Source organism: Felis catus, chromosome D4 (assembly GCF_018350175.1).
Source record: "Felis catus isolate Fca126 chromosome D4, F.catus_Fca126_mat1.0, whole genome shotgun sequence".
Taxonomy (NCBI): Eukaryota; Metazoa; Chordata; class Mammalia; order Carnivora; family Felidae; genus Felis; species Felis catus.
The window spans coordinates 66,876,651-66,899,806 of NC_058380.1; the positions used below are offsets into that span (position 1 = coordinate 66,876,651).

Consider the following 23,156-nt stretch of genomic DNA (forward strand, 5'->3'; position numbering starts at 1 on the left):
TTAACTGACTGAGCCACCCAGGTGCCCCAGATAGATGAGATTTAAACCACAGGGCCCCTCACTTCCAAAGGCCCTTGAAGGAGGCTTAGGAATATGTTATACAGCTATATATTTTGGTAAAGTTTGCAAAATATATTTTTGCGTTCTGTTTATTAAAAAGGACCACCAAGGGGCGCCTGGGTGGCGCAGTCGGTTAAGCGTCCGACTTCAGCCAGGTCACGATCTCGCGGTCCGTGAGTTCGAGCCCCGCGTCGGGCTCTGGGCTGATGGCTCAGAGCCTGGAGCCTGTTTCCGATTCTGTGTCTCCCTCTCTCTCTGCCCCTCCCCCGTTCATGCTCTGTCTCTCTCTGTCCCAAAAATAAATAAATGTTGAAAAAAAAAATTAAAAAAAAAAAAAAGGACCACCAAAATTGTATAATTGTCAGCCCCTATAAAACTGTATCCTCCTATGTCCTTATCCTTGACCCTTCAAGCTTAGGTAAGTGCAAAGTTTGTAGGGAATGAAAATCTGCTGAATAACCCACTTAGGAAGGTTATGATTGAATATTTAATGAATGAAATAATATTTTGAGTTGGTTTTATAAAAAGAGTGTAAATCCTCCAGGTATAGAAAGATGGAAAGGCCATTATAATAGAGAAAACCGGAGTGCCTGGGTTCCTCAGTTGGTTAAGCATCTGACCCTTGATTTTGGCTCAGGTCATGATCTCACAGTTTCATGAATTAGAGCCCTACATCGGGCTCTGCGCTGATCCTGCAGAGCCTGCTTGGGACTTCCTCCCTCCCTCCCTCTTGCTCTCTCTCTGTCTACCCCTCCCCTACTTGTGCTCTCTCTCAAAATAAATAAACTTTAAAAATTATTTAAAAAATAGAGGAAACAGCATATTTGAAAAGAATGAGCTCTGTGGATATCTAGAAGAGGAGCATACTACCTAGAGACCAAAGGAAGCACGAAAGTCCCAAGTCCCAAGGCAGGAGCATGTCTGGAAGTTTTAAGAACAGCAAAAAGATCAATGTGAGTATAGAGGAGTGAGAGTGGGAAAGAATAGTAAGTCAAGTCAGAGAGTTTATGTTGTTTAGGGCCTTGTAAACCATAAGGACTTTTGCTTTTGTTCTGAGTGAGATTGTGAACCATCGGAAAGTTTGAGCTGATATGTGACATGATCTGATTCTTTTAAAAAGGTAGTAGAATGGATGCTCTGTTGAGAATAGATTGTAGGGTCAAGGGCTAAAACAGACTAGGTAGAAGTCTATTCTAATAATTTATACAGGATGGTGATGGCTTGGACAAGGGAACTAGCGGTAGAAAGTAGAGCTACCAGATTTTGTTCATGGGCTAGATGTGGGGTATAAGAGACATAAAAGAGTCAGGGATAACTTTAGTATTTGGGGCCTAGATGATTGGAAAGGAGAAGTTGCTGTTTACTGAGATGAGAAGCAAGCTTGAGGGATGGTTAGAGATCTGGAGCTTTTTCCAGACATGTTAAGTTTCAGATGACTATTTGACATCCAAATGAAGAAGGTGAGTAGATAGTTGAATCTATGTTTGGAGTTCAAAGGACTGGTGTGGGTGAGAATATAAATTGAGAGTGGTAAGCATACACATGGTATTTAAAGCCATTAGAATAGATGAGGTACCAAGAAAGTGAACATAGAGTAAAAAGAGGGAGAAAAGTCTCATGATCTGAGTTTTGGGGGTCCCTCATACATCAGGGAGGTGGAAGAACTAGCAAAGAACAAGAAGGAGCAACCAGAGAGAAATAGGAAAAACAGAAGTATGGGATTCGGAGAGCCATGCAACTAAAGTGTTTGAGACACAAGTGGTCAACAATTCTTGATAGATCAAATAAGACAAGGAGTAAAAATAATTGACCATTGGATTTAGCAACATGGAGGTCATTGGTGGTCTTGATGAATAGTTGGCAGAGTGAATTTAAGCTCAAGAGCTTATAAGAGGAGAGGAATCGGATGCAATAAGAACAGACGCCCATTAGGGGTTTTGCTTAAGGGGGGAAAATTGTTAGTTGGGAAAATTGTTACTTGTTAGGGGGGAAAATTGTTAGTTGCATACAGTGGGTATGCAAGAGAGTTATTGCTTGTTTGTTTTAAGATAGAAATAATATCGTGTTTGTATACTGATGGGAATGATCCAGCAGAGAAAACAAACAGCTCAGAAATTTAGTCTAATTAACTCATGGAGGGCTATGAGTAACAAGGGCTATGTTATAGAGTTTGCAGTCTCTTTTCAAGGATGAAGATTACAGAGCTGTCTCTTTGTAGTTTGTTCTCAAATATCTCTTGCTATTAAAATGTTATTGTGTAAGTTGCAAAGCTTATGAGGAGAGACCACTTCTGGCTTTACCTTGATTACTCAGTATCTCTCTTTCTCTTTTCTGTTCTCCTTCCCTCCATTTAGCAAACCACAAACCTAGTCATTGCTAGGCACTGGCAATATAAAGAAGGATTGGACTTGGTCCCTGCCCTTGAGTTTGCAGTTTAGTGGGGAGATGAGTCTCCTTTTAATTTTTTTGAGTGTGATGAGTTTTGTTTTTTGTGTTTTTTTTTGTTTTTGTTTTTTTTTGAGAGAGTGTGTGTGTGTTGCGGGGGTGGGGATGGGTAGAGAGAGAGGGAGATAGAGAATCCCAAGTGGTCTCTGTGCTGACAGCATCGAGCCCGATGCAGGGCTCAAACTCATGCACCATGAGATCATGACCTGAGCTGAAGTTGGACACTCAACCCACTGAGCCCCCGGTGCCGCAAGTCTCCTTTTTAGAAACTTGGGGCATATTTCATTTGTTGGGTAAGGCTATTCTTCTTGTTCTTTAGTATCCTCCCTTCTGTCTTCTATGTAAAGAACACATTCAAGGCATAAGAAACTTCTTTGGATCTTCTTTGAGCTTGAAACATTCTTCCCATTGTCTCTAGACCATCAGACATTCTTTTTTCCTGTTACTTTCAAAGTATTTGGGGGCTTATCAGATGAAAACTGATAATGCTTTCTTCCTTCTGATTCTCTAGACCTGACTTTTTTTTTTAATTGGAGTATAGTTCACACACAATGTTACATTAGTTTCAGATATACAACATAGTGATTCAACAGTTATGCTGTGGTTACCACAAGTGTAGCTACCACCTCTCATACAACAGTATTACAATACCATTGACTGTATTCTCTATGTATATTTTATCCCCATGGCTTACCCATTCCATAGCTAGGAGCATATATCTCCCACTCCCTTTAACTCATCTTGCCCATCCCCCTCACTCTCTCTCCTCTGGCAACCACCAGTTTGTTCCCTGTATGCCAAGTAAAATAAGACAGAGAAAGATAGCTTTGAATTTATTAAAATGTTTTTTTGTTATCTTCTTAGAATGGAGCTGGTGTATCAAAATCTAAGGGAAACCGAATTGGATTTGATAGCACACAGTGGGTATGTAAGATAAGTATGAAATTCCTCATTTACAATGTTCTTTTAGTTGATTTGTGTATGTGGTCAATAAGGATTTGTTGAATGATGACAATGATAATAACTACCTTGGTGGACAGTAGGAGTAGGTGTTGGAGGGGAAGAGGTAGGCCCTGTGTCAAGTACTTTACATGCAGTATCTCATGTAGTCCTTATGGAAACTCCATGAAGTCAGTACATATTGTTATCCTCAGTTCACTTAGAGGGTTTAAGGTTAGTTGGCTAATAAGTGGCTGGCTGAGTGCAGATTCTAACTGTTTGCCTTCAAAATCCTCACTCACTGAACTATGGTGCATCCCCAAATGAAAAAATATATGAATCAGAATTGAACTATGAATGAGGGAAGACAATGATTAGGAATTAAAATCTATTCAACATGTTTCCTTTTCTTTTTTTTTTTTTTATTATATATGAAATTTATTGACAAATTGGTTTCCATACAGTACCCAGTGCTCATCCCAACAGGTGCCCTCCTCAATGCCCATCACCCACTTTCCCCTCCCTCCCACCCCCCATCAATCCTCAGTTTATTCTCACTTTTTAAGAGTCTCTTATGGTTTGGCTTCCTCCCTCTTTAACTTTTTTTTTTTTCCTTCCCCTCCCCCATGGTCTTAAGTTTCTCAGGATCCACATAAGAGTGAAAACATATGATATCTGTCTTTCTCTGTATGACTTACTTCACTTAGCATAACACTCTCCAGTTCCATCCACATTGCTACAAAAGGCCATATTTCATTCTTTCTCATTGCCAAGTAGTATTCCATTGTGTATATAAACCACAATTTCTTTATCCATTCATCAGTTGATGGACATTTAGGCTTTTTCCATAATTTGGCTATTGTTGAAAGTGCTGCTGTAAACATTGGGGTACAAGTGCCCTTATGCATCAGCCCTCCTGTATCCCTTGGGTAAATTCCTGGCAGTGCTATTGCTGGGTCATAGGGTAGTTGTATTTTTAATTTTTTGAGGAACCTGCACACTGTTTTCCAGAGTGGCTGCACCAGTTTGCATTCCTACCAACAGTGCAAGAGGGTTCCATTTCTCCACATCCTTTACAGCATCTATAGTCTCCTGATTTGTTCATTTTAGCCATTCTGACTGGCGTGAGGTGATATCTCCATGTGGTTTTAATTTGTATTTCCCTGATGAAGAGTGACGTTGAGCATCTTTTCATGTGCCTGTTGGCCATCCGGTTGTCTTTGGAGAACTGTCTATTCATGTTTAACATGTTTTCTCTTGAAGATAAGGAAAACTAGCAATATGTACAGTATGTCCCTGTTTGGGTTTATAAATTTCAGAGCCAAACATTTACAAAATATGTTTTCTTACCTTTTTGTTAACCAAATTTCGAATGAAAAACAATGTTAGGTTACTTGTTACTAATAAAAAATTACATTTATCCTATTAGTATACATTTTGGATATGACCAGTTATTTCTTGTGGATGCACTTCAGTCTTTGGTTTCTCCTTTTTTTTTCTTTAGAAGTATGCATTTCTCTTCTTGCCACATTTTAAGTTTATTTATTTATTTTTGAGAGAGAAAGAGAGAGTGTGGGGCATGGGGCCAGAGAGAGGAGACAGAGAATCCCAAGCAGACTCTGCGTCATCAGCACAGAGCCTGATGTGGGGCTCAAACCCACAAACTATGACATCATGACCTGAGCCGAAGTCAAGAGTCAGACGCTTAACCAACTAAGCCACCCAGGCTCAGCACCCTTAGTCTTTGGCTTCTCTTTAACCAGAGACATGAAGCTTCAGATTGGAAGTGGGTTTTCAAAATTATGAAGCAGCAATAAAGGTGATAATTTTAGGTCATTGCTGGCACCAGTTGGCTTTGAACGACTGTGCAACAGGTAAGTCTGGGATATCCTATACCAGGCTCCTCAACTGTGAAGTATTAGGTTGAACTTTTAATTAAAAAAAAATTTTTTTTTTCAACGTTTATTTATTTTTGGGACAGAGAGAGACAGAGCTTGAACGGGGGAGGGCAGAGAGAGAGGGAGACACAGAATCGGAAACAGGCTCCAGGCTCCGAGCCACCAGCCCAGAGCCTGACGCGGGGCTCGAACTCCCGGACCTCGAGATCGTGACCTGGCTGAAGTCGGACGCTTAACCGACTGCGCCACCCAGGCGCCCTGAACTTTTAATTTATATAAAATAGCAGATGTTTTGCTCTATGAACTTAGGGTAGTCTGAAGGCAACAGAAAGACCCAACTTTTTCATTCAGGGAAGGTGGGAGAAAAGAATGGATTTTTTTTTAAAAGGGTTTACTTTCAGGGTGCCTGGGTGGCTCAGTTGGTTAAGTGTCTGACTCTTGATTTTGTCTCAGGTCATGGTCTCATGATTGTGTGATCGAGCCTCCATGTCAGGCTCAGCAGTGGGGATTCTCTCTCTCCCTCACTCTCTGCTCCTTCCCCATTCACACTCTCTTTCCGTCTCTCAAAATAAATAAATGAACTTAAAAAAAAATAAATGGGTTTACTTTCAAGATCAGTGAGCAAAAATTAAAGAGCAGCTCACTACATCCAATGGGTTGTCTGTTAATTACATTGCATGGTACTAAGAATCACTCTTAGACATTTGCAGCATCACGTTAAAGGGGAGAAATAATAAAATACTTTCGTTCTAGTATTTTAGAAGGAAGGTATAATGCTCCTGATTTTGAATCTGAGAGACCACCAAGGAGCAGGGAGGAATCCTCCCTGCAATTGGCGTGCAAGTTGGGCAGGCAAAAGACGGGGTTTACATTCTTTGGCGGTTAGGGGTTCCGCATTCCTGTATGAGCCGGTTTCCAGTAAGGGTGTGCTCACCGGCTTGACTAGGGTGGGGGTTATACTTGAGATGGTGGGTGTAGCACAAAATGGAGTTAGTCTTGCTCTGCTTGTCCAGGGGTAGGGGATTTTTGTTAAATTCCTTGGGTCCCACAGAAGGAAAGGCAAAATCTGATCAATAATGTGATACCGAGCCCTGACAAAATTTTAGAATGAGTTATTAAACAGATGCCTTGAGAGCACTTAGGAAATGAAATGATGATTATAAGGAGCTAGCCTTTCACTAAGAACGGGTCCCATCAAGCCCTTCTAGATGAACAGGCTATTAGAGTGTCAGTGTACCCTGTTTTCAACAAGACATTTTTCTTTCTTGTAAACAAAATGAAATACTGAAGGCCAGATGATAATAGTCATGTTGATTTAAAATTAATTGGCTTTAGAGTCAGTTGGACATCTGTTTCCAGGGATTACATTGATAACAATCTGGAAGGCATATTTAGAAGGTGAATTACAGAATTTCTCCTAGACCCTGCCCTAATCTATATTTACATCAATAATTATAATGAAGCCATTAACGTGTTCATCATGTTTGCATTTAACACTAAGCTGAATGAGATTTATTCAACAAACATTTAATAAGCACCTTATGTATGCCAGTGTCGGTCATTTCATCATCTTTCTTCCAGAATCATTTCTTTTATTCTCCTGGTATAAAGCACAGAAAGCAACAACCATTAAAGAAAAATAAATTGATAAGTTAGCATATCAAAATTTAAGACTTCTACTCCTCAAAAGACACATTAAGAAAATGAATAGAAATGCCACAGAGTAGGAAATATTTGCAAAACATGTACCTGACACAAGATGGGTATCAAGAATTAATGAAGAACTCCTAAACTCAAAAACAGATACTTTTGTTCATACTGTTTATCAAATTGAGAAAGTATCCTAGTCCTAGTTCACTGACAGGTTTTAATCACTGATTAAAATAGGTATTGAATTTTGTTAAATACTTTTTCTGTATGGAAATTCTCATAGGGTTTTCCCCCTTTGTTGTGTTGATGTAGTAAATTTCATTGATTGATTTTCAAATGCTAAACTGACCTTTCATTTCTGGGATAAACTCTATTTGGTCAGGATATTTACTCTTTTTTTTTTTTTTTGGCCTTTTTTTAATAAAACTACTGGAATTGATTTTGTAGTATGTTGTTAAGTATAATTGCATCTATGTTCATGTGGGATGGTGGTCTGTAATTTTTTTTGTAATGTTTTTGTCAGGTTTTGTTATCAGGATTACACTGGCCTCATACAATGAGTTAGGAAGGATTCCTCCCTGCTTAGTTTTCTGAAAGAGTTTTTGTAGAATTGGTATTATTCCTTAAATCTTTGAGAGAATTCACCTGTGAACCATCTGAGTCTGGAGTTTTTACTTCTTGGTGCTATTGTTTGATGGCAGTGTAAATAAATAAATAAATAAATAAATAAATAAATAAATAAATAAAATATATACGAATATATAACAAATATATGTCAATACGTAACATATATAAAAATTCAATTTTGTTCAAAGGTATTGGGCAATTCAGATTTCCTGTTTCATCTTGTGGTAATTTGTTAATTGTGTTTTTAAAGACATTTGTTAATTTCATCTACATTATTGAATCTTCTGGCATAAAGTTGTTTTTCTAACTAGCTTTTTACTTATAGATGTTTCTCCCACTAAGAGATAATAAACTCTAGAGCAAAGATTATTGTAGTCTTGGTATTTGCATACTCTGCCTTAAAAACAAATGGTAAGAGACTTATTCCTAGCTTTATCTCATTTTTTTCCTATCCTTAAAAGTCTTAATATCCTTATTTATTTATTACCTTATTTATGTTTTTACATATTTCTTCAGATTTGGGGAGTAAGAGTTTACCCTTAATTCTATGAGGCACCTTTCTGATGGGCATACATCCCTTTGAAATCCTTGTTACTTCCATTAGAGTATGCTTTTAAGCAATGCTGTTATTCTATGGATCTTTGCTGCCCTTGGTGCTACTTACTCTTGAGTGTGATTATTGTGTTTCCCTTGTAATTTTGAAATTCGTTTTTTCAGTAGGGGACTCTACTCATTGCCCAAGAGAATTCTATTTTAAAATATTACAATATTGGGGCACCTGGGTGGCTCAGTTGGTTAAGCGTCCGACTTTGGCTCAGGTCATGATCTCATGATTTGTGAGTTCAAGCCCGCTTTGGGCTCTGTGCTGACAGCTCAGAGCCTGGAGCCTGCTTTGGATTCTGTGTCTCATTCTCTCTCTGCCCCTCCCTACTTGTGCCCTCTCTCTCTCTCTCTGTCTCTCAAAAATAAATAAATGTAAATTAAAAAAATTTTTAAAAATAAAATATTATTAGAAAATCAAACTATATATGGAAATAGTCAAGCAGGCAAGATATTTTAGTTTGAATCTTTTGCTTATAAGCATTATTAAACAGTAACAAATATGAAGAAAAATGGTACATACGATTGATTTTGAATTTGAGAAGGTTGACATGACTGATTTTTAAAATCTGACAGATCTGGTATTTCCTCTTCCACTTTGGCTCAAAAAGTTGTAGCTAATACCAAGGGAATAATTTGTAAGCCCAAAGTTTCTATCTCAGATAGACTTCCTCTAATGAAGATTTTGTTATTCTTTTGATGTACAGTTACTTAGTAGCTGTTGCATGTATTTTTATTAGAGAGTATTTTACCTTGCATTATACATATTTGTTCATGTTCCTCAGTCAATTGTGTATACCTTAAGAGCAGGGACCATGTATTATTTATTTGCTTATTTGTTGAATACAGTAATAAGCATGGTATCTATTGAGTAAACCTTATATATATTCTTATAAAATTAATGAATAAAAATTTAATAAGGTAAATTGTTGTATTGGTTGAGAAGAATAAAGGGGATTCTTTTCTTCTCAAACAGCGTGCAGTTAAAAAATTTGTTATGCTAACATCCAGCCAAAATGTACCAGTGTTCCTTATCGATCCTTTGATTCTGGAATTGATTAATAAAGACTTGGAACAAGTCAAAAATATTTCTCATGGCTCCACTTCAGAATGCAAGTTTTTCTGTGTTCCAAGAGACTTTACTGCATTTGCACTGCGGTATCACCTATGGAAGAATGAGGTAAGATGATTTGCTTTCAGATAACAGACTGTGTCTTTTACAAAATAGTAGGGGATTAAACCAGTTAAAATGTAAAACATTTCAAAAAAATCTTTAAAACTTTTCATAAATTGTATTGGGAGTATTTTCAGCTATAAGTAACAGGAGACAATAATGTCCTAAGCAAATAGGGGGCTTATTTTTCTTGTGTAACAAGACTTTGAAAGATTGGTGCTGTTGACATTAGTTCAGCTGCGCACCATGTCAGGGCTGGCATTATTGAAGTTCTTTCTCCATTTTTCTCATCATTGCAAGACAGCTGTCCTGGTTCTGAGGCATCATATCCATGTTTAAGGCAGTAAGATGAGAGGAAAGGATGGTGATGCAATGCGTCCTTTGAAGCAAAAATTTTCTCAGAAGCATCTGGTAAACAGCTTCCAGCTCATTGTTCAGAACTAGACTCATATGTCTTCTTGTTGTGAAGGAGGCTAAAAAGAGCTATTTAGCACTTCCATCAGTGTAGGCAGGCAAGTAGAAAGGGATTTGGTGAAGAACTTTCAGTATCTGCTAAGTAAGGTATACATGAAGGCGATATCACTAGTCTACAGCACTGTTCTTTCCTCTTTGTAAGTGTGCAGTATGGTTTGATACTCAAATGGAGTGTGCTTCTTAAGCGTATCCAAAAAATTCAAGCGTCTGTTTTCATCCTGCTTAGTGGTTACAAGGCAAAAGTCAACCAAACATGCCAAAAATCTGCTTCCTTCTTTATCTGCAATACCTCTAACCACCCAAGTTTGCTATTTTTCATTCTGAGGAATTATCCAAGTAAGAGTAAGAAAATTAGCGCCAGATTAAATGAACTTAACTAGCTAGTCAGCCACCCATGGTAAGTGTGCACTAACTCTGCCGTGGGATCTGTTTAGTCGCCTTCAACCCGGATAGGTAGGCTTATGTCCCAGGACGATGGTGGGAAAGCAGTGTAAGCTACACGGTCTCTTGATTGCCCTGGGCTTTCCCACAGGGCCGCCGAGACTGAGCTCCGACTTTTTTCTGACCTGTGGTTCTTTCCAGGCAATGATGCCAGTGATGAGACAGATGAAGTGTCCACATAAGTACCTGATTTTTGCTGGCATGTTTTTTTTTTTCTTTCTTCCCAGTTTTATAGTTTGAAAATACTTAAACTTATGGAAAAGTTAGGATGTGGTATTTTCAATTTAATATTTATTTTTAATTAGACTACTGTGTTAAAAGTCAGATGCTGATGCAGAACTCATAAGGAAGAAGAGCAGTCTGCTCTTCTCTCTTCACTCCTTACTTCCCCTTGTAGAGTCAACCACTTTCACCTCTTTCTACCTGCTTTATCTTCTCATTTACAGATGAAATTTTCTGCTTCTGCTTTTTTAAATATTTCCTACTTACGTTATGAATAACAAGAACTTAACTGATCATCTCTTCTGCCTCCATTTATACGCCCATACACACTCTCTTCTCCCATCATCATTAATCACATTTTGTAGTTAAATTAGTAGTCAGTGTTGACCTTGTGAGTGTATAATCACCTGGATGCTACCTAGTTTAATCTCATCATATTCCTTATACAACTTTCTTCTCCTGTTTTGTTGGCTGGCTTTCTGTGTATCAATAACCTGTGTATAAACTCTGTAACAGAAACATAAAACTATGTTTTATAATCCAGCACATCAGGTAATCTCTCAGTTCCATTTCTTTTCCCTTAGAGACATCCCTTCCAGAGCTTTTGCTCATTTTGCCTTACTACAGACTGATGTGCTGCGCCTATATTGTTCCGTAAACCCCTTCACAACATTTTAGGAATTCCTTTCTGAGAACGGATGAATGGGAGGCTGAAACCTTGCATATCTGAAAATGTTTCTTTTTTACTTGCACGTTTGATTTCTAATTTGACTTATACAGCAGTTAGCTTCTGCTGTGTAACCAATCACACTAAAGTTAGTGGCTTAAACAACAATCATTTGTGTCGTTTCATGATTCTGTGACAGTGATTTGGGTAGCATTTAGCCGGGCAGCTCTTCTGGTCTCAGCTAAGCTCAACTTCCAGTCAGCTAGGCAGCTCTGCTTCTTCAGGACGGCTGGCTGGCAGATGGGGCAGTGGAGTCCCTGGACCGCGTGTCTCTTTCATCATCCAGGCTAGTCTGAGACAGCAAAAGCATGAAAGGTTTCTAGATATTGTTAAAATATTAAGATTTCTTATCCATGAACATAAATATACCTCCTTTAATTCAAGTGTCCTTTGATGAGCTTTGTTAGAATATTGTAATTTTTCTTACAGATTTTGCACATTAAAAAAATTTTTTTTTAATGTTTATTTGTTTTTGAGAGAGAGACAGAGACAGAGGCTGAGTGGGTAGGGGCAGAGAGAGAGGGAGATACAGAATCTGAAGCAGGTTCCAGGCTCTGAGCTGTCAGCACAGAGCCTGGCCCGGGGCTCAAACTCATGAACCGGGAGATCATGACCTGAGTCGAAGTCAGATGCTTAACTGACTGAGCCATCCAGGCGCCCCAGATTTTGCACATTTCTGGTAAGATTTACTCCTTGCTATCTCATAGTGTTGTGTGGGGTGGGGACAGCGTGTGGGTAATGTGGATATTTTTCCTCTTCCTTTTCCAATTCATTACTATAGGTAGATGGAAATGCTGCATCCTGTTTCCCAGCTACTGTTCTGAACTCTGCACTCTACAGATAAAGTCCAAAGTCTCTTCCTCCCATTCTCCCTTTCTCACCCCCTTTCCCACCTTCTCTTTCCTTTTCTCTCTTTGAATGTGATTGGTTGTATTTTCTGCATAAAAAGGCAATTTAGTCTCTTCCTTTCTAACCCTTACACCTAATTTCTTTTTCTTGTGTTATTGATTTAGGTAGTTATTGATTTAGATAGGAACCCCTCCAGGATAGTATTGAATAAAAGTGTTCTTTCTTTCTGAAAGAAAGAATTTTTTACTTCTTGGCTGTTGGACCCCTAGAATTGACTCTCTCATTTTCTTATCTTTGCTGTATGTTTTTTCATCTTTTTCTAACTGTTCTACTTTTAAACAAAATCTTTAACAATGCCATTGATTTTTATCATATTCTTGCTCAAAATTTTTATATTTTTAAAAAAGTTTTGTGTATTCTTGTTTCTTATAATAGCGTTCTTGTTTTGTGGGTGCAGTTTTGTCTTTTTCGCTCTGTAGATTGTCATGTTTTTTGTTTTCTATTTAGTTTTTTTGCCCCCTGCTACATTTTGTTTTTCTAAATCCCTTGTGGGTGTTTATTTTTTGTTATGGTTATTTGTTTTATTTGGTTTTCATGACACAGGCTTTCTGCAAGGTTAATTGCTCTTTGTTCAGTTCCAACTGAAAACCAGTTGGAAGCTTTTTGTTGTGGCTGTGTTTCATAAACTGGTGACTTTCAGCATAAGGTTGGTAAGGCTATGCCAACCTTCTCACTGACTGATTCCTAAACGTCAGTATTTGTTAGCCATTCCTACTGGACTAGGAATCGACATAGAAAAAGACTACAAAGCTTATAAACCTTTTTTACAAAGAGTATTTTATAGTGTTCCTTTATTTTCCCCAAATGAGGTTTATAGAAATTATACCCTGCCTATATACATAATCCCCTAAATCAATATGATGTCTTAACTATAATATAAATTAGAAATAAAAGGAAAATGTGTATTTCAGCATATAAATGCTCAGTCATGACTACACTGGAAAACATAATGAAGTAATTCAGATGGTTGCACTTTTCGGTTAGATCATTGAATGCAAGTAGCTTCAAATATACAGTCATATTATGAATGATATTGTTAGTAATGTGGTTTTTTAAAATAGTGAGCAAGTTTCCAACAACAAAAAAGTAAAATTGTCTCCCCTTTAACATGGCTATTGTATTCCTGGGAAGTAGAGGTCTCAGATGATTACGAATAAGGTTTTCACTACGGGACTGATAGAACATTTGAAATTACTCAGGACACAAGGCAGATTTTCATATTTTGGATTTTAGGGTGTCTAGTATTCTTGGCCTATGCCTCTAAATGCCAGTTGTGTCTTCCTCAATCATTATGGTAGTCAAAAATATGCCCACAATTTTTTTAAATGACTCTTGGATACAGTAACACTGGCTTTGAGGACCAGTACTTTAGAAGAAAGGAAATAAGCTACAATTGGCAACACTAATATGACCACAGTCAGTGGAAGAAGCAGAAGGTCAGCAGTATCCAGAATAAGCACACAGGTTCACATTTGTCCTTTTATACATATGACATCACATAGAACCTTCCCAAACCCTAAACCTCCCTCAACCTTCTCCCTGTCCTCCCTAAACCTTCTCCCAAAGTTAGATCTAGAACACTAGATCTAATTATTGTAGACATAAGTTGCATGTAATTATTCCTTATTATTACCATGACAATAAAGTGAACAAACGACTGCCAAAGGCAACTGGAAGTAGATTTGTGCAGTACAGCCTTGACCTAGGCCTTTGCTCTGTTTGATCAGAGCAACTACTTTGTTCTGACTTTTCTCTCACGATTATAAGATAAGCCGTTTCAGAGTTCCTCCTATTTTGTCTGTCAGTCTTCCCACAACCCAGGGTCTGATTCCCCTTCAAGGTCTGGCTGGCCTTTTAAATTCTTCCTGGATTTACCAACTTATCATGCATTTCTTTCATCCTGCACCGTGGATTCCATCTCTGAATTAGCTACTCTCACTCTCAGTCAGTACTTTCCACCTCTTAGCAGACCAAATGAGAAAAGGAAAAAGAGGAGTGCCATAGTTGATCAATCTAATATAGGGAGAATTAAGGTGAAATTGCATTAACGAGGGTAAGTTGCATTAGATGCTATTAAAAAACATCCCTAAAATCTCATTGATTTAGCACAAGAAAGGAGTAATTGTCTTTACCTAAGTACAGTGTGGATATTCTTGGTCAGAGATATTTCTGGATGACTTTTCTCTAGAGATTTAGGGATATAGGCTGTTTCATTTGTGTAAACGGTTTTTCCACCTTGGAGTTCTTTGCTTCCCTAGATGCAGACGTAAGAGGGAACGCATGAAAGATTTTATGAAGATTGTAAAGCCAGGCCTGGAACTGGCTATAGGATATTTCCTATATTTATATTCCTAAATATAGGATTTATATTTATTTATATTGCTAAATATAGGATTCCTATATCCTATATTTCCTATAGGATATTTCCTAGTCAAATTCCTTTGACTAGGGCACAGTTTAGTTCTTTATCCATAAAGGAGAGGACAGTTGTCATTGCTGTTAGCATTCTCTACCGAATTAACACTTCCTTTCATATAAGAGTATAAACACTAGTAACAACAAATATCTATTGAGCACCTGCTGGGTACTAGTCACTCTGTTGATTCCTATGGTTGAGGAACTTGCAGTTTATTGATGGAGTTTAAACAATTAAAAAGCAGTAAAATCAATACTACGATAGGGGTTTATGTCTGCTATAAGAGCATGGGTGAGGATACAGCTAATCCAGATAACATTCAACAGTAGTAAGTGATGTGAATAAAGTACTCTTGAAGGATGTTTATGAATGCTGTGGCTTTTAAGACAAACTTACAGACACAGCTCCTTAATTTAATAATGTTAAAATCTGATATTACCACCTAGAAGTTTGTTTTCCTTAACTGTAGACTAGATATAATAATATCTTCCTTGACGACCTCAAGTAGATTCTGGGGGCATCAGATGAGATAATGAATGCGAATGAGCTTCATACATATTATATAAATAGAGACTAGAGAGGTAGTGTTAAGAATGGAAAGAACCTTGGATTTGGTTGCATAAGACCTAAGTACTGGCAGTGGCTCTGCCTGTTATTGTTTTTTTTTTTTTTTTAAGGCTTCTATGAGTCTGTTTTTTAATCTATCATACCTATGCTACTTATTTTATATGATAGATGTCATGTAAATGCAATAATGTTTATTAAAGTTCCTTGGAAATTACAAAGCCTACTATTAAAATCTCAGGTGTTCTCAATAATTTATGCTGCTTAATCATCCATAGCACTGGTTGTTGGTCTTAGGACTAAAAATCTACCATATAGATTAATTTTACTACATGAGATTTATACTATAACTAATGATATTGGAAAATGCCTTCGTCTGTTTTCTGATGGTTTGCATCCTGATGGACTTCTATTATAGTAGCAGTTTAAGGCGTTGGGATACAAAGTATGAGAGGAAAGTACCACCCTTTTGAAGCACATTTGAAGATAGAAATTAATAGAAGTTAAATTGAAAATTACAAGTTTTATTTTAAGTGCTATCCTTACATTAACATTTGCCTTAGATGCTAACCACAGAACACTAAAATGAGCATTCTCTCCAAGGAAGAGATTGATATGCATGTTCATAAAGGGTGTCTTTGAACATGTGTGCTGAGCTACGTAGTTTCCCTTTTTGATATTCTCCTTATTCTCCCACCACCACCTTCCCTACTTGCCACCCTTAGTTTGAAATCTTTGGGCAAAGAGGAGATTAGCAAAATATGTGTATGGCTTGACTCAATGTAGGAATCCATTTAGTTTTGCTACCAGTGTTTGGTTTTAAATATTTAAGCTTGGTGTTTCTTTGGTTTTAGGAGGGCTGGTTTCGGACGGCTGAAAATATGGGCTTTCAGTGCCTAAAGGTTGAGAGCAAAGACCCCCGGCTGGATGGAATAGACTCACTTTCTGGAACCGAAATTCCCCTGCACTACATCTGCAGATTGGCTAATCATGCCATCCACTTGGTGGTCTTTCATGAGAGGAGTGGCAACTACCTCTGGCACGGCCATTTACGACTCAAAGGACGCGTGGACCGGAAATTTGTTCCTTTTCGAAAGTTACAGTTTGGCCGTTATCCTGGAGCTTTTGACAGGTAAATTCAGGAGGTAAAGGGGAGTTCTGAAACCTGTAGTGTCCAGTCATGAATTCTTACTCTTTTCCTACATTTTGTAATTAAATCTAACATGTAATTCACACAAATCAGTTTTGAAATGTAAATACCCAACAGCAAGAAACTCATGCACATGCGTGCTAGGAAATACGCATACGAAATACTAGAAACATTGTTTTTAATGCCCCCAGACTTTGTGTATTCATACCGTGAAGTATTGTAGAGCAGGGACATGAATGGATTAGTGCTCTGTGTAACAATGTAGATGAATCCCACAATGTTGAGTGACAGAAGCAATGCGTAAAATAATACAACTCTTGATTATATTCATAAAATGTGCAAACACAGGAGAAAGTATGTTCATGGATATATGCTTACATAGTAAAAATTGTCAAAAGGTACAAACTTCCAGTTAGAAGATAAGTAAGTTCTGGGGATGTAATGGACATTGTGGTGACTATAGCTAACAGTGCTGCATTGTATATTTGACAGGTGCTGAGAGAGTAGATCTTAAAAAGTGGTAACTGAGGAAAATATGCTTGACGTTTAGCTTTTTTGCTTATGTCGTGTGTTTTGAAGAGGCTGCCAGCTTTCTGGGTTAAGTCCTAATAAGAAATCCTCACTTTTGTTTTCAGGCCAGAGTTACAACAAATTACTGTTGATGGACTCGAAGTTCTCATCCCGAAAGATCCAGTGCACTTTCTAGAAGAAATACCACACTCTCGGTTTATTGAGTGTAGGTATAAGGAAGCTCGAGCATTCTTTCAGGTTAGAAGTAACCAAATATTGTACTTTTTTAAATTAAAAGAGGTGTGTTTATTTTTAATGTTTCCAGGGAGGGGTAGGAAATGAAGGGACCTATAGAAAATAGGTAAGAAAACATCTTTTTTGATTCATTGTTTTTCTTCTAGATTGCTTTATTTGAATTTTTTTTTTTAAAGGAGAGTAAACATTAACCTTAAGGAACGATTTCTCTCCTAGTTGAATGGTGTGATGTTTATGGAGACCTTGTTTTATTGGGGTAGGCTCTGGTAGGTTTAGCACTGGCCTCTGCTTTCAGTTAGGATACCCCATAAACACTATCAAAGGTGGCGCATTCTTAAAGCGCCCCCCCCGTAGGATGAAGCCACTGTAGAAGATGGACCATGTAGATTTGGGAAAGGTTTCACGGAAAATGCAGTTTTTCTCAGAGGGCTGGCAATGCATATGAATGTTCTGTGTTTATGAGGGTTTTGAAGGTAAATGCTATGCAGAGACCAGTGCTTTTTGAACTTTACTTTATTCTGCTGCTCTCGCTTTCAATTCAATAAACACTTATTGAAAGCCGTTTTCCCAGGAACTCTGCTGACCCTGGGGATGTAAAGATGATTTTGAGAGGCATGAAGTTTCAGCTCTGAGAGATGACTTAAAACAGAAATACAGTGAAACCAGTCAGAATTTATGGTGGGGTTTTGGTACCCCGATCCTTCCACTTGCCCTTTATTTTCTGGGGTTCCCTTCTAAGAAAGGTGTAGACACATGGACAGGAGTAGAATGAGGAGACGAAGTACCAGCTGTATAATCGCTGGCTAAGTGCCCTGCACCCGCAAATGCAAGATTTTTCTGGTAGGCGGTGCTGGTCCCTGGGACCAAGGCCTGACAGCCTTCCTGGTGGGTCTTCCCAGCCCAATCTCCTTAAATCTGTAATTGTGAGCTGTGAAACATACCCAGTCAGCATCATGGATGACAAGCTGGAAAACTATGTGGACGAATCTACTGTAGTCGACAAGTGCTGAGCATCATACCCCTACCACAAAGGAAGTAACAGGAAGCAGAGGAGATGCAGTCTGCTGCCTGAGCTTGACCACTCGCTCTTCTTGCCTTAAGGGAGTTTGCTCTGGTTGCCACCTCTGTCAGAGCACTTCCCACAGTGAATTGCGAGTGTATGTCTTGTCCCCCTACTAGATTATGTGAACTTATTGATGGCAGGCTTGTTGTTCACTTCTGTAGCCCCAATATCTAGAGCAGCATCTGGCACAAAGAAAAGATCCTATAATTTGGAAAAATGTTTGGAGAATAAGGTGCTCATCTGAATCAAATGAATTTTCTAAGGACACTTATTAGGACTTCTCCATTCCCTAGCAAACATTTGCCCAGGCTGATTTTGTCGATCTTTGTGAGAAGGCAATGTAAAATGTAAAATGCTTCAAAATATTGGTACATCATTAGGATGGCGTCAGGTTTTTTAATTGCGTGTTTTCATTCTTGCTTTTGAAATTTTCAGCACAAGCCCTCAATCAGCTTTTGACTAAAGAATATGGATGGCAGATGCTCAGAAGGCTTATCAGTTTATCATATATAGCCTCGTAGTTTTGGTGTTTAAAGCACCATCACATAGCAAGACTACCATCCCGTCGGAGGTTTATATTTATAGTAAAGTCAGGTGGAACTTTGTATTCATTCTTAATTACATTATTTGTGTCCCTTCACTTGCAACAAGATAGACTTGTGATTTCTAATCTGCTTTTCTCTTTTGTTATTGTATTGGTATTACTGATTTAGGGTGCCTAATTAAGTTGATAACTCTTTCATTCTTATTCTCTTAAATGTTTCATTCTTCATTATTTCTTACTATTAGAACCAAGGTCCCGTTTTCAAATTGAAGTGAACATATATAACTTTGAACACTTGATGGCGCCAAACAATCTTAAATACAATGCCTGGTGTAAAGTAAGCAGTGAACTAATCTCACAGAACTCATAAAACAACCTTCTAACTTTCTATTTTTAATATTTTTTTTTCTGGAAACATAAACTTTCAGAAAAGTGGTAAATAAATACAAATAAATATTTTTCCTGAACCATTTGGAAGTTGTCGACCATATACCCCACAACCCCAAATAATTTAGTATTTTCCCCAAACAAAAACATTGTCCTACATTGTCTTAATACAGAAATAAGGATGTTAGGTCACCATTTTAATCCCCATTGAAGTTTTGCTAATTGCCCCAGAAATAGCTTTTGTGATAAAAGAATTCAGTTCAGAATAAATTATAATAAAAGGATTCAGAATCACATGTTGTATTTAATTTTTTCATCTCTTCAGTCTCCTTCAGTCTGAAATGGTTTGATAGTCCTTTTTAAAGTCTTATGATTGATGCTTTTGCAGATTACAGGCAGATGTTTTGTAAATTGTCCCTCATCTAGAGGTTTGTCTGTTTTTCCTCATGTTAGATGCAGGTTATACACCTGTAGTAGGAACACCACAAGTGATTCTGTGCTCTTCTCATTACATCCTATCAGGTGTTGTGTGGTTGTGATTTGTCCCATTACTGCTATGTTACATTGATCACTTGATTAAAGTGCTGTCTGCTAGCTTCAACCCTGTGAAGTTTCTGTTTTTCCCTTTGTCATTAATAGAAATTTGGCATGAAGGTACTTTAAAACTATGAAAATATTGTGTCATCATCAATCTTTTTTTTCAATTTTATTTTAGAGAGAGAGTGTGCAAGTGGGGAAGAGGGAAAGAGGTAGAGAGACAGAATCTTAAGCAGGCTCCATGCTCAGCGTGGAGACCAAGGCAGGGCCCTGATCGCATGACACTGGGATCATGACCTGAGCCAAAATCAAGAGTCAAACGCTCAACTGACTTAACCACCCAGGTGCCCCTCATCATCAATCTTTTAATTTATTTGTCTATATCAGTATGAACTCATGGTTTCCTATTTTATTTACTGCATTGTATTCACTACATTCATTATTTTCATTATCTTCAAATTGATTCATATTTGGCCAGTGGGAACCCCTTCATGATGACTTCTGTCATTTTGACATGTCTTCATCAGTTTTTGAGCACTTGTTTGCTCTTTGCCACAGGTGCTCTAGGTTCATCTTGTAATTTCCCTGCCACACACATGGAATCAGCCATTTCTTTAAGTCCTGGTTCCTTTTAGAAGTGAAGGTTTGGGGGCACCTGGGTGGCTCAGTTGATTAAGTGTCCATCTCTTAATCTCAGCCCAGGCCATGATCTCAGCATTCATGTGATCAAACCCCACTTAGGGCTCTGCACTGACAGTGCAGAGTCTGCTTGGGATTCTATCTCTCCCTCTCTCTGCCCCTCCCCTGCTCACGTTCTTCCTCTCTAAATAAATAAATAATTAAATAAATAAATAAGTGAAGGTTTGGATGCCAGGTGTGCTCATTGCTACTTGGGTTTTGTTGCACACAGACCCTCTGAGTGATTGTGTGCGTGTGTGTGTGTGTGTGTGTATTTATTTCTATATCCATCTATCAAGATCCATGAATTCACACTGATACCACCAGCCAACTACTTTATGTTTCAGTTAAACATCATAGGATTTATTTTCTTTTATTTGTGACTCCCTTCTCAAATAGTAAGAAACATAACTCCAGTTATTCTTAATATATTTACTTACTTGTTTAGTCTCCTGTCATTGCTTCTGTCCTGTCTCCCACATGGATGCTGTCCTCACCCCGCTTGAGTGTTAATAATCTCCTACTGGGCAGCCCCCATCTACGGACATACTTCTCAAACTGCTCAGGCTCTGACTCCCAGCACTGGACACCTCCCTCCATGTGGTTCTCTTACCACTTGCTCAGGCTCTGACACCGGCCACTCATATGCATTTTCTTGCTCTGCCTTACCTAATGGTTCTAATAGTGAATACTTCAGGATGGGAGGGGGAAGAGAATGGGAAGTGTTCTCTTGACTTACTTACTTTTAATTATTTTCTCAACTCTACCAAGAAGTTTAGAAATAGGATAATTTACATTTTCCTCAACTTGATTTGTTTCAGCAGTAACCATCAAAAGTAATTAATGAGTTCCAGTCTAGTCTGTTGAATTCCAGTGAAAAACCAGAGGGAAACATGGAAATATCTGGACACCTGGCCTAGAAATATCTAGAAAACTATATTCTCCTCCTCCAGCTACTAATTTTTTTTTATGAGACTTTGGGCAAATTTCTGAGCCTTAATTTCCTCATCTATAAAACGAGTGGATAGCTTCTGTCATGTTACTTTCAGTCTATACTTGGGGGGAAGGTTTGTGGAAAGGTTGCCTGAATGGCAAAGATCAAATGGACATGATATTTAAATTGGGATTTTGGGGGCGCCTGGGTGGCGCAGTCGGTTAAGCGTCCGACTTCAGCCAGGTCACGATCTTGCGGTCCGTGAGTTCGAGCCCCGCGTCGGGCTCTGGGCTGATGGCTCAGAGCCTGGAGCCTGTTTCCGATTCTGTGTCTCCCTTTCTCTCTGCCCCTCCCCCGTTCATGCTCTGTCTCTCTCTGTCCCAAAAATAAATAAAAAACGTTGAAAAAAAAATTTAAATTGGGATTTTGTCTTTTTCCAGAGGCGTGGTAAGCCCAAGATTGATATAAGATATTTTTTTAAGCGGAAAAGATTATGCATACTCTAATTTTTAAAATCCATAACAGATGCAAAAGGTTGATAAGTGTATACACTTTAATACATATGAGAGTCAATTCTAAGAAATGGAGTTTCTGGGAATGTCATGTTAGGAAAGGTATGTCAGAGGTGGGAGTATGTCCATGCAGGAGGCAGCCTCAGTAGGACATAACTATCAGGGTAACGTTTTTTATCAATCACAGAGTTTTCATGTTTGTTATTTAGTTTGACCCTTACAGTCACTCTGTGAAATAAGGCAAGTATTTGCCTTTAACAGATTAAAAAAAAAATGAGGTTTCAGTTTTGTGTCATTACTTTGTGTCAGTTTTCAGTCATGACTGGCTGAGCATTCACTAAAACCTGGGTCTCCAGTCTTTCCCACCACACCAAGGGTAAGAACATGTGCCCCTCATTCCAGTCATTTTTAAAAAAATTTTTTTAAATGTTTATTTCTTTTTGAGAGAGAGAGAGCATGTGTGAGCAGGGGAGGGGAAGAGAGAGAAGGAGACACAGAAGCAGGTTCCAGGCTCTGAGCTGTCAGCACAGAGTCCAACACAGGGCTCGAACTCATGAGCCATGAGATCATGACCTGAGCCGAAGTCGGACGCCCAAAACTGAGCTACCCAGGTACTCCTCCAGTTATATGTTCTAAGGGAAGCTATGACTCTGAAGATATTTTCATCTTGAAGGGATCCTGTATAATTTGTATGTTCTGGAGAAGGCAATTTATCTTCTGGGAGCCCACTTTCTTCCTAGGGACACTTTTTTCTTAAGATCCCTAGAGTCCCAGGGCGCCTGGGTGGCTCAGTTGGTTTAGCAGCCAACTCATGATACCGGCTTGGGCCATGATCTCACGATGGTGAGATCAAGCCCTGTGTCAGGCTCCCTACAGAGCGTGAAGCCTGCTTAAGATCCTCTCTCTGTCTCTCTCTCTCTCCCTCCCTTCCTCTCTCCCTCTCTCTCTCTCTCTCCTTCTCCTCCACCTCTCCCCACTCTCACTCGCTGTCTCTCAAAATAAATAAATAAAGTTTAAAAAAAAATCCCAAGAGTCCCTCCAGGAACCATATTTTCTCCTGTTATATTAAGAAAGAATGACAGGATATTACAGGATATTATATAGGCAGGGTTAGTGTAGGAGGGTCGTATTCATTTATTCATTTACCCATTTTCCACTATATGATGTTCACATATTATGTGCCAGGCACTATTCTAAATTTGTATCTACAGTGGTGGGGAGATTTAGTATGTGCCCTCCAGGAACCATCTTTATAGCCTAGCGGAGGAAACAAATAAAATAAAAAATGTGAATTAAATATGATAAGAATTATAGTCAAAGTATTTACACATGGTAACTATTATAACTCATTGAACAGATTCATTTGTCTTTGTATCTAGGACAAATACATTTTTTTCCCCTCAAATGTTGAACAAAAGGGCAGTACTGGTAGAATAAATA

General features: G+C 38.4%; 1 protein-coding gene across 5 annotated transcripts in view; it reads left to right on the forward strand.

The window, feature by feature from the left end:
- The window catches only part of FKTN (fukutin), a 99,245-nt gene that overhangs the window by 20,173 nt on the left and 55,916 nt on the right, over positions 1-23,156 (forward strand). For all 5 annotated transcript variants that reach the window (XM_045042584.1, XM_045042585.1, XM_011288523.4 and 2 more), the window contains exons 3-6: positions 3,370-3,429; positions 9,196-9,399; positions 16,001-16,278; positions 16,932-17,064. In XM_045042584.1, the coding sequence (XP_044898519.1) occupies positions 3,370-3,429; positions 9,196-9,399; positions 16,001-16,278; positions 16,932-17,064 (675 nt within the window). The remainder of the gene's footprint in view (positions 1-3,369; positions 3,430-9,195; positions 9,400-16,000; positions 16,279-16,931; positions 17,065-23,156) is intronic.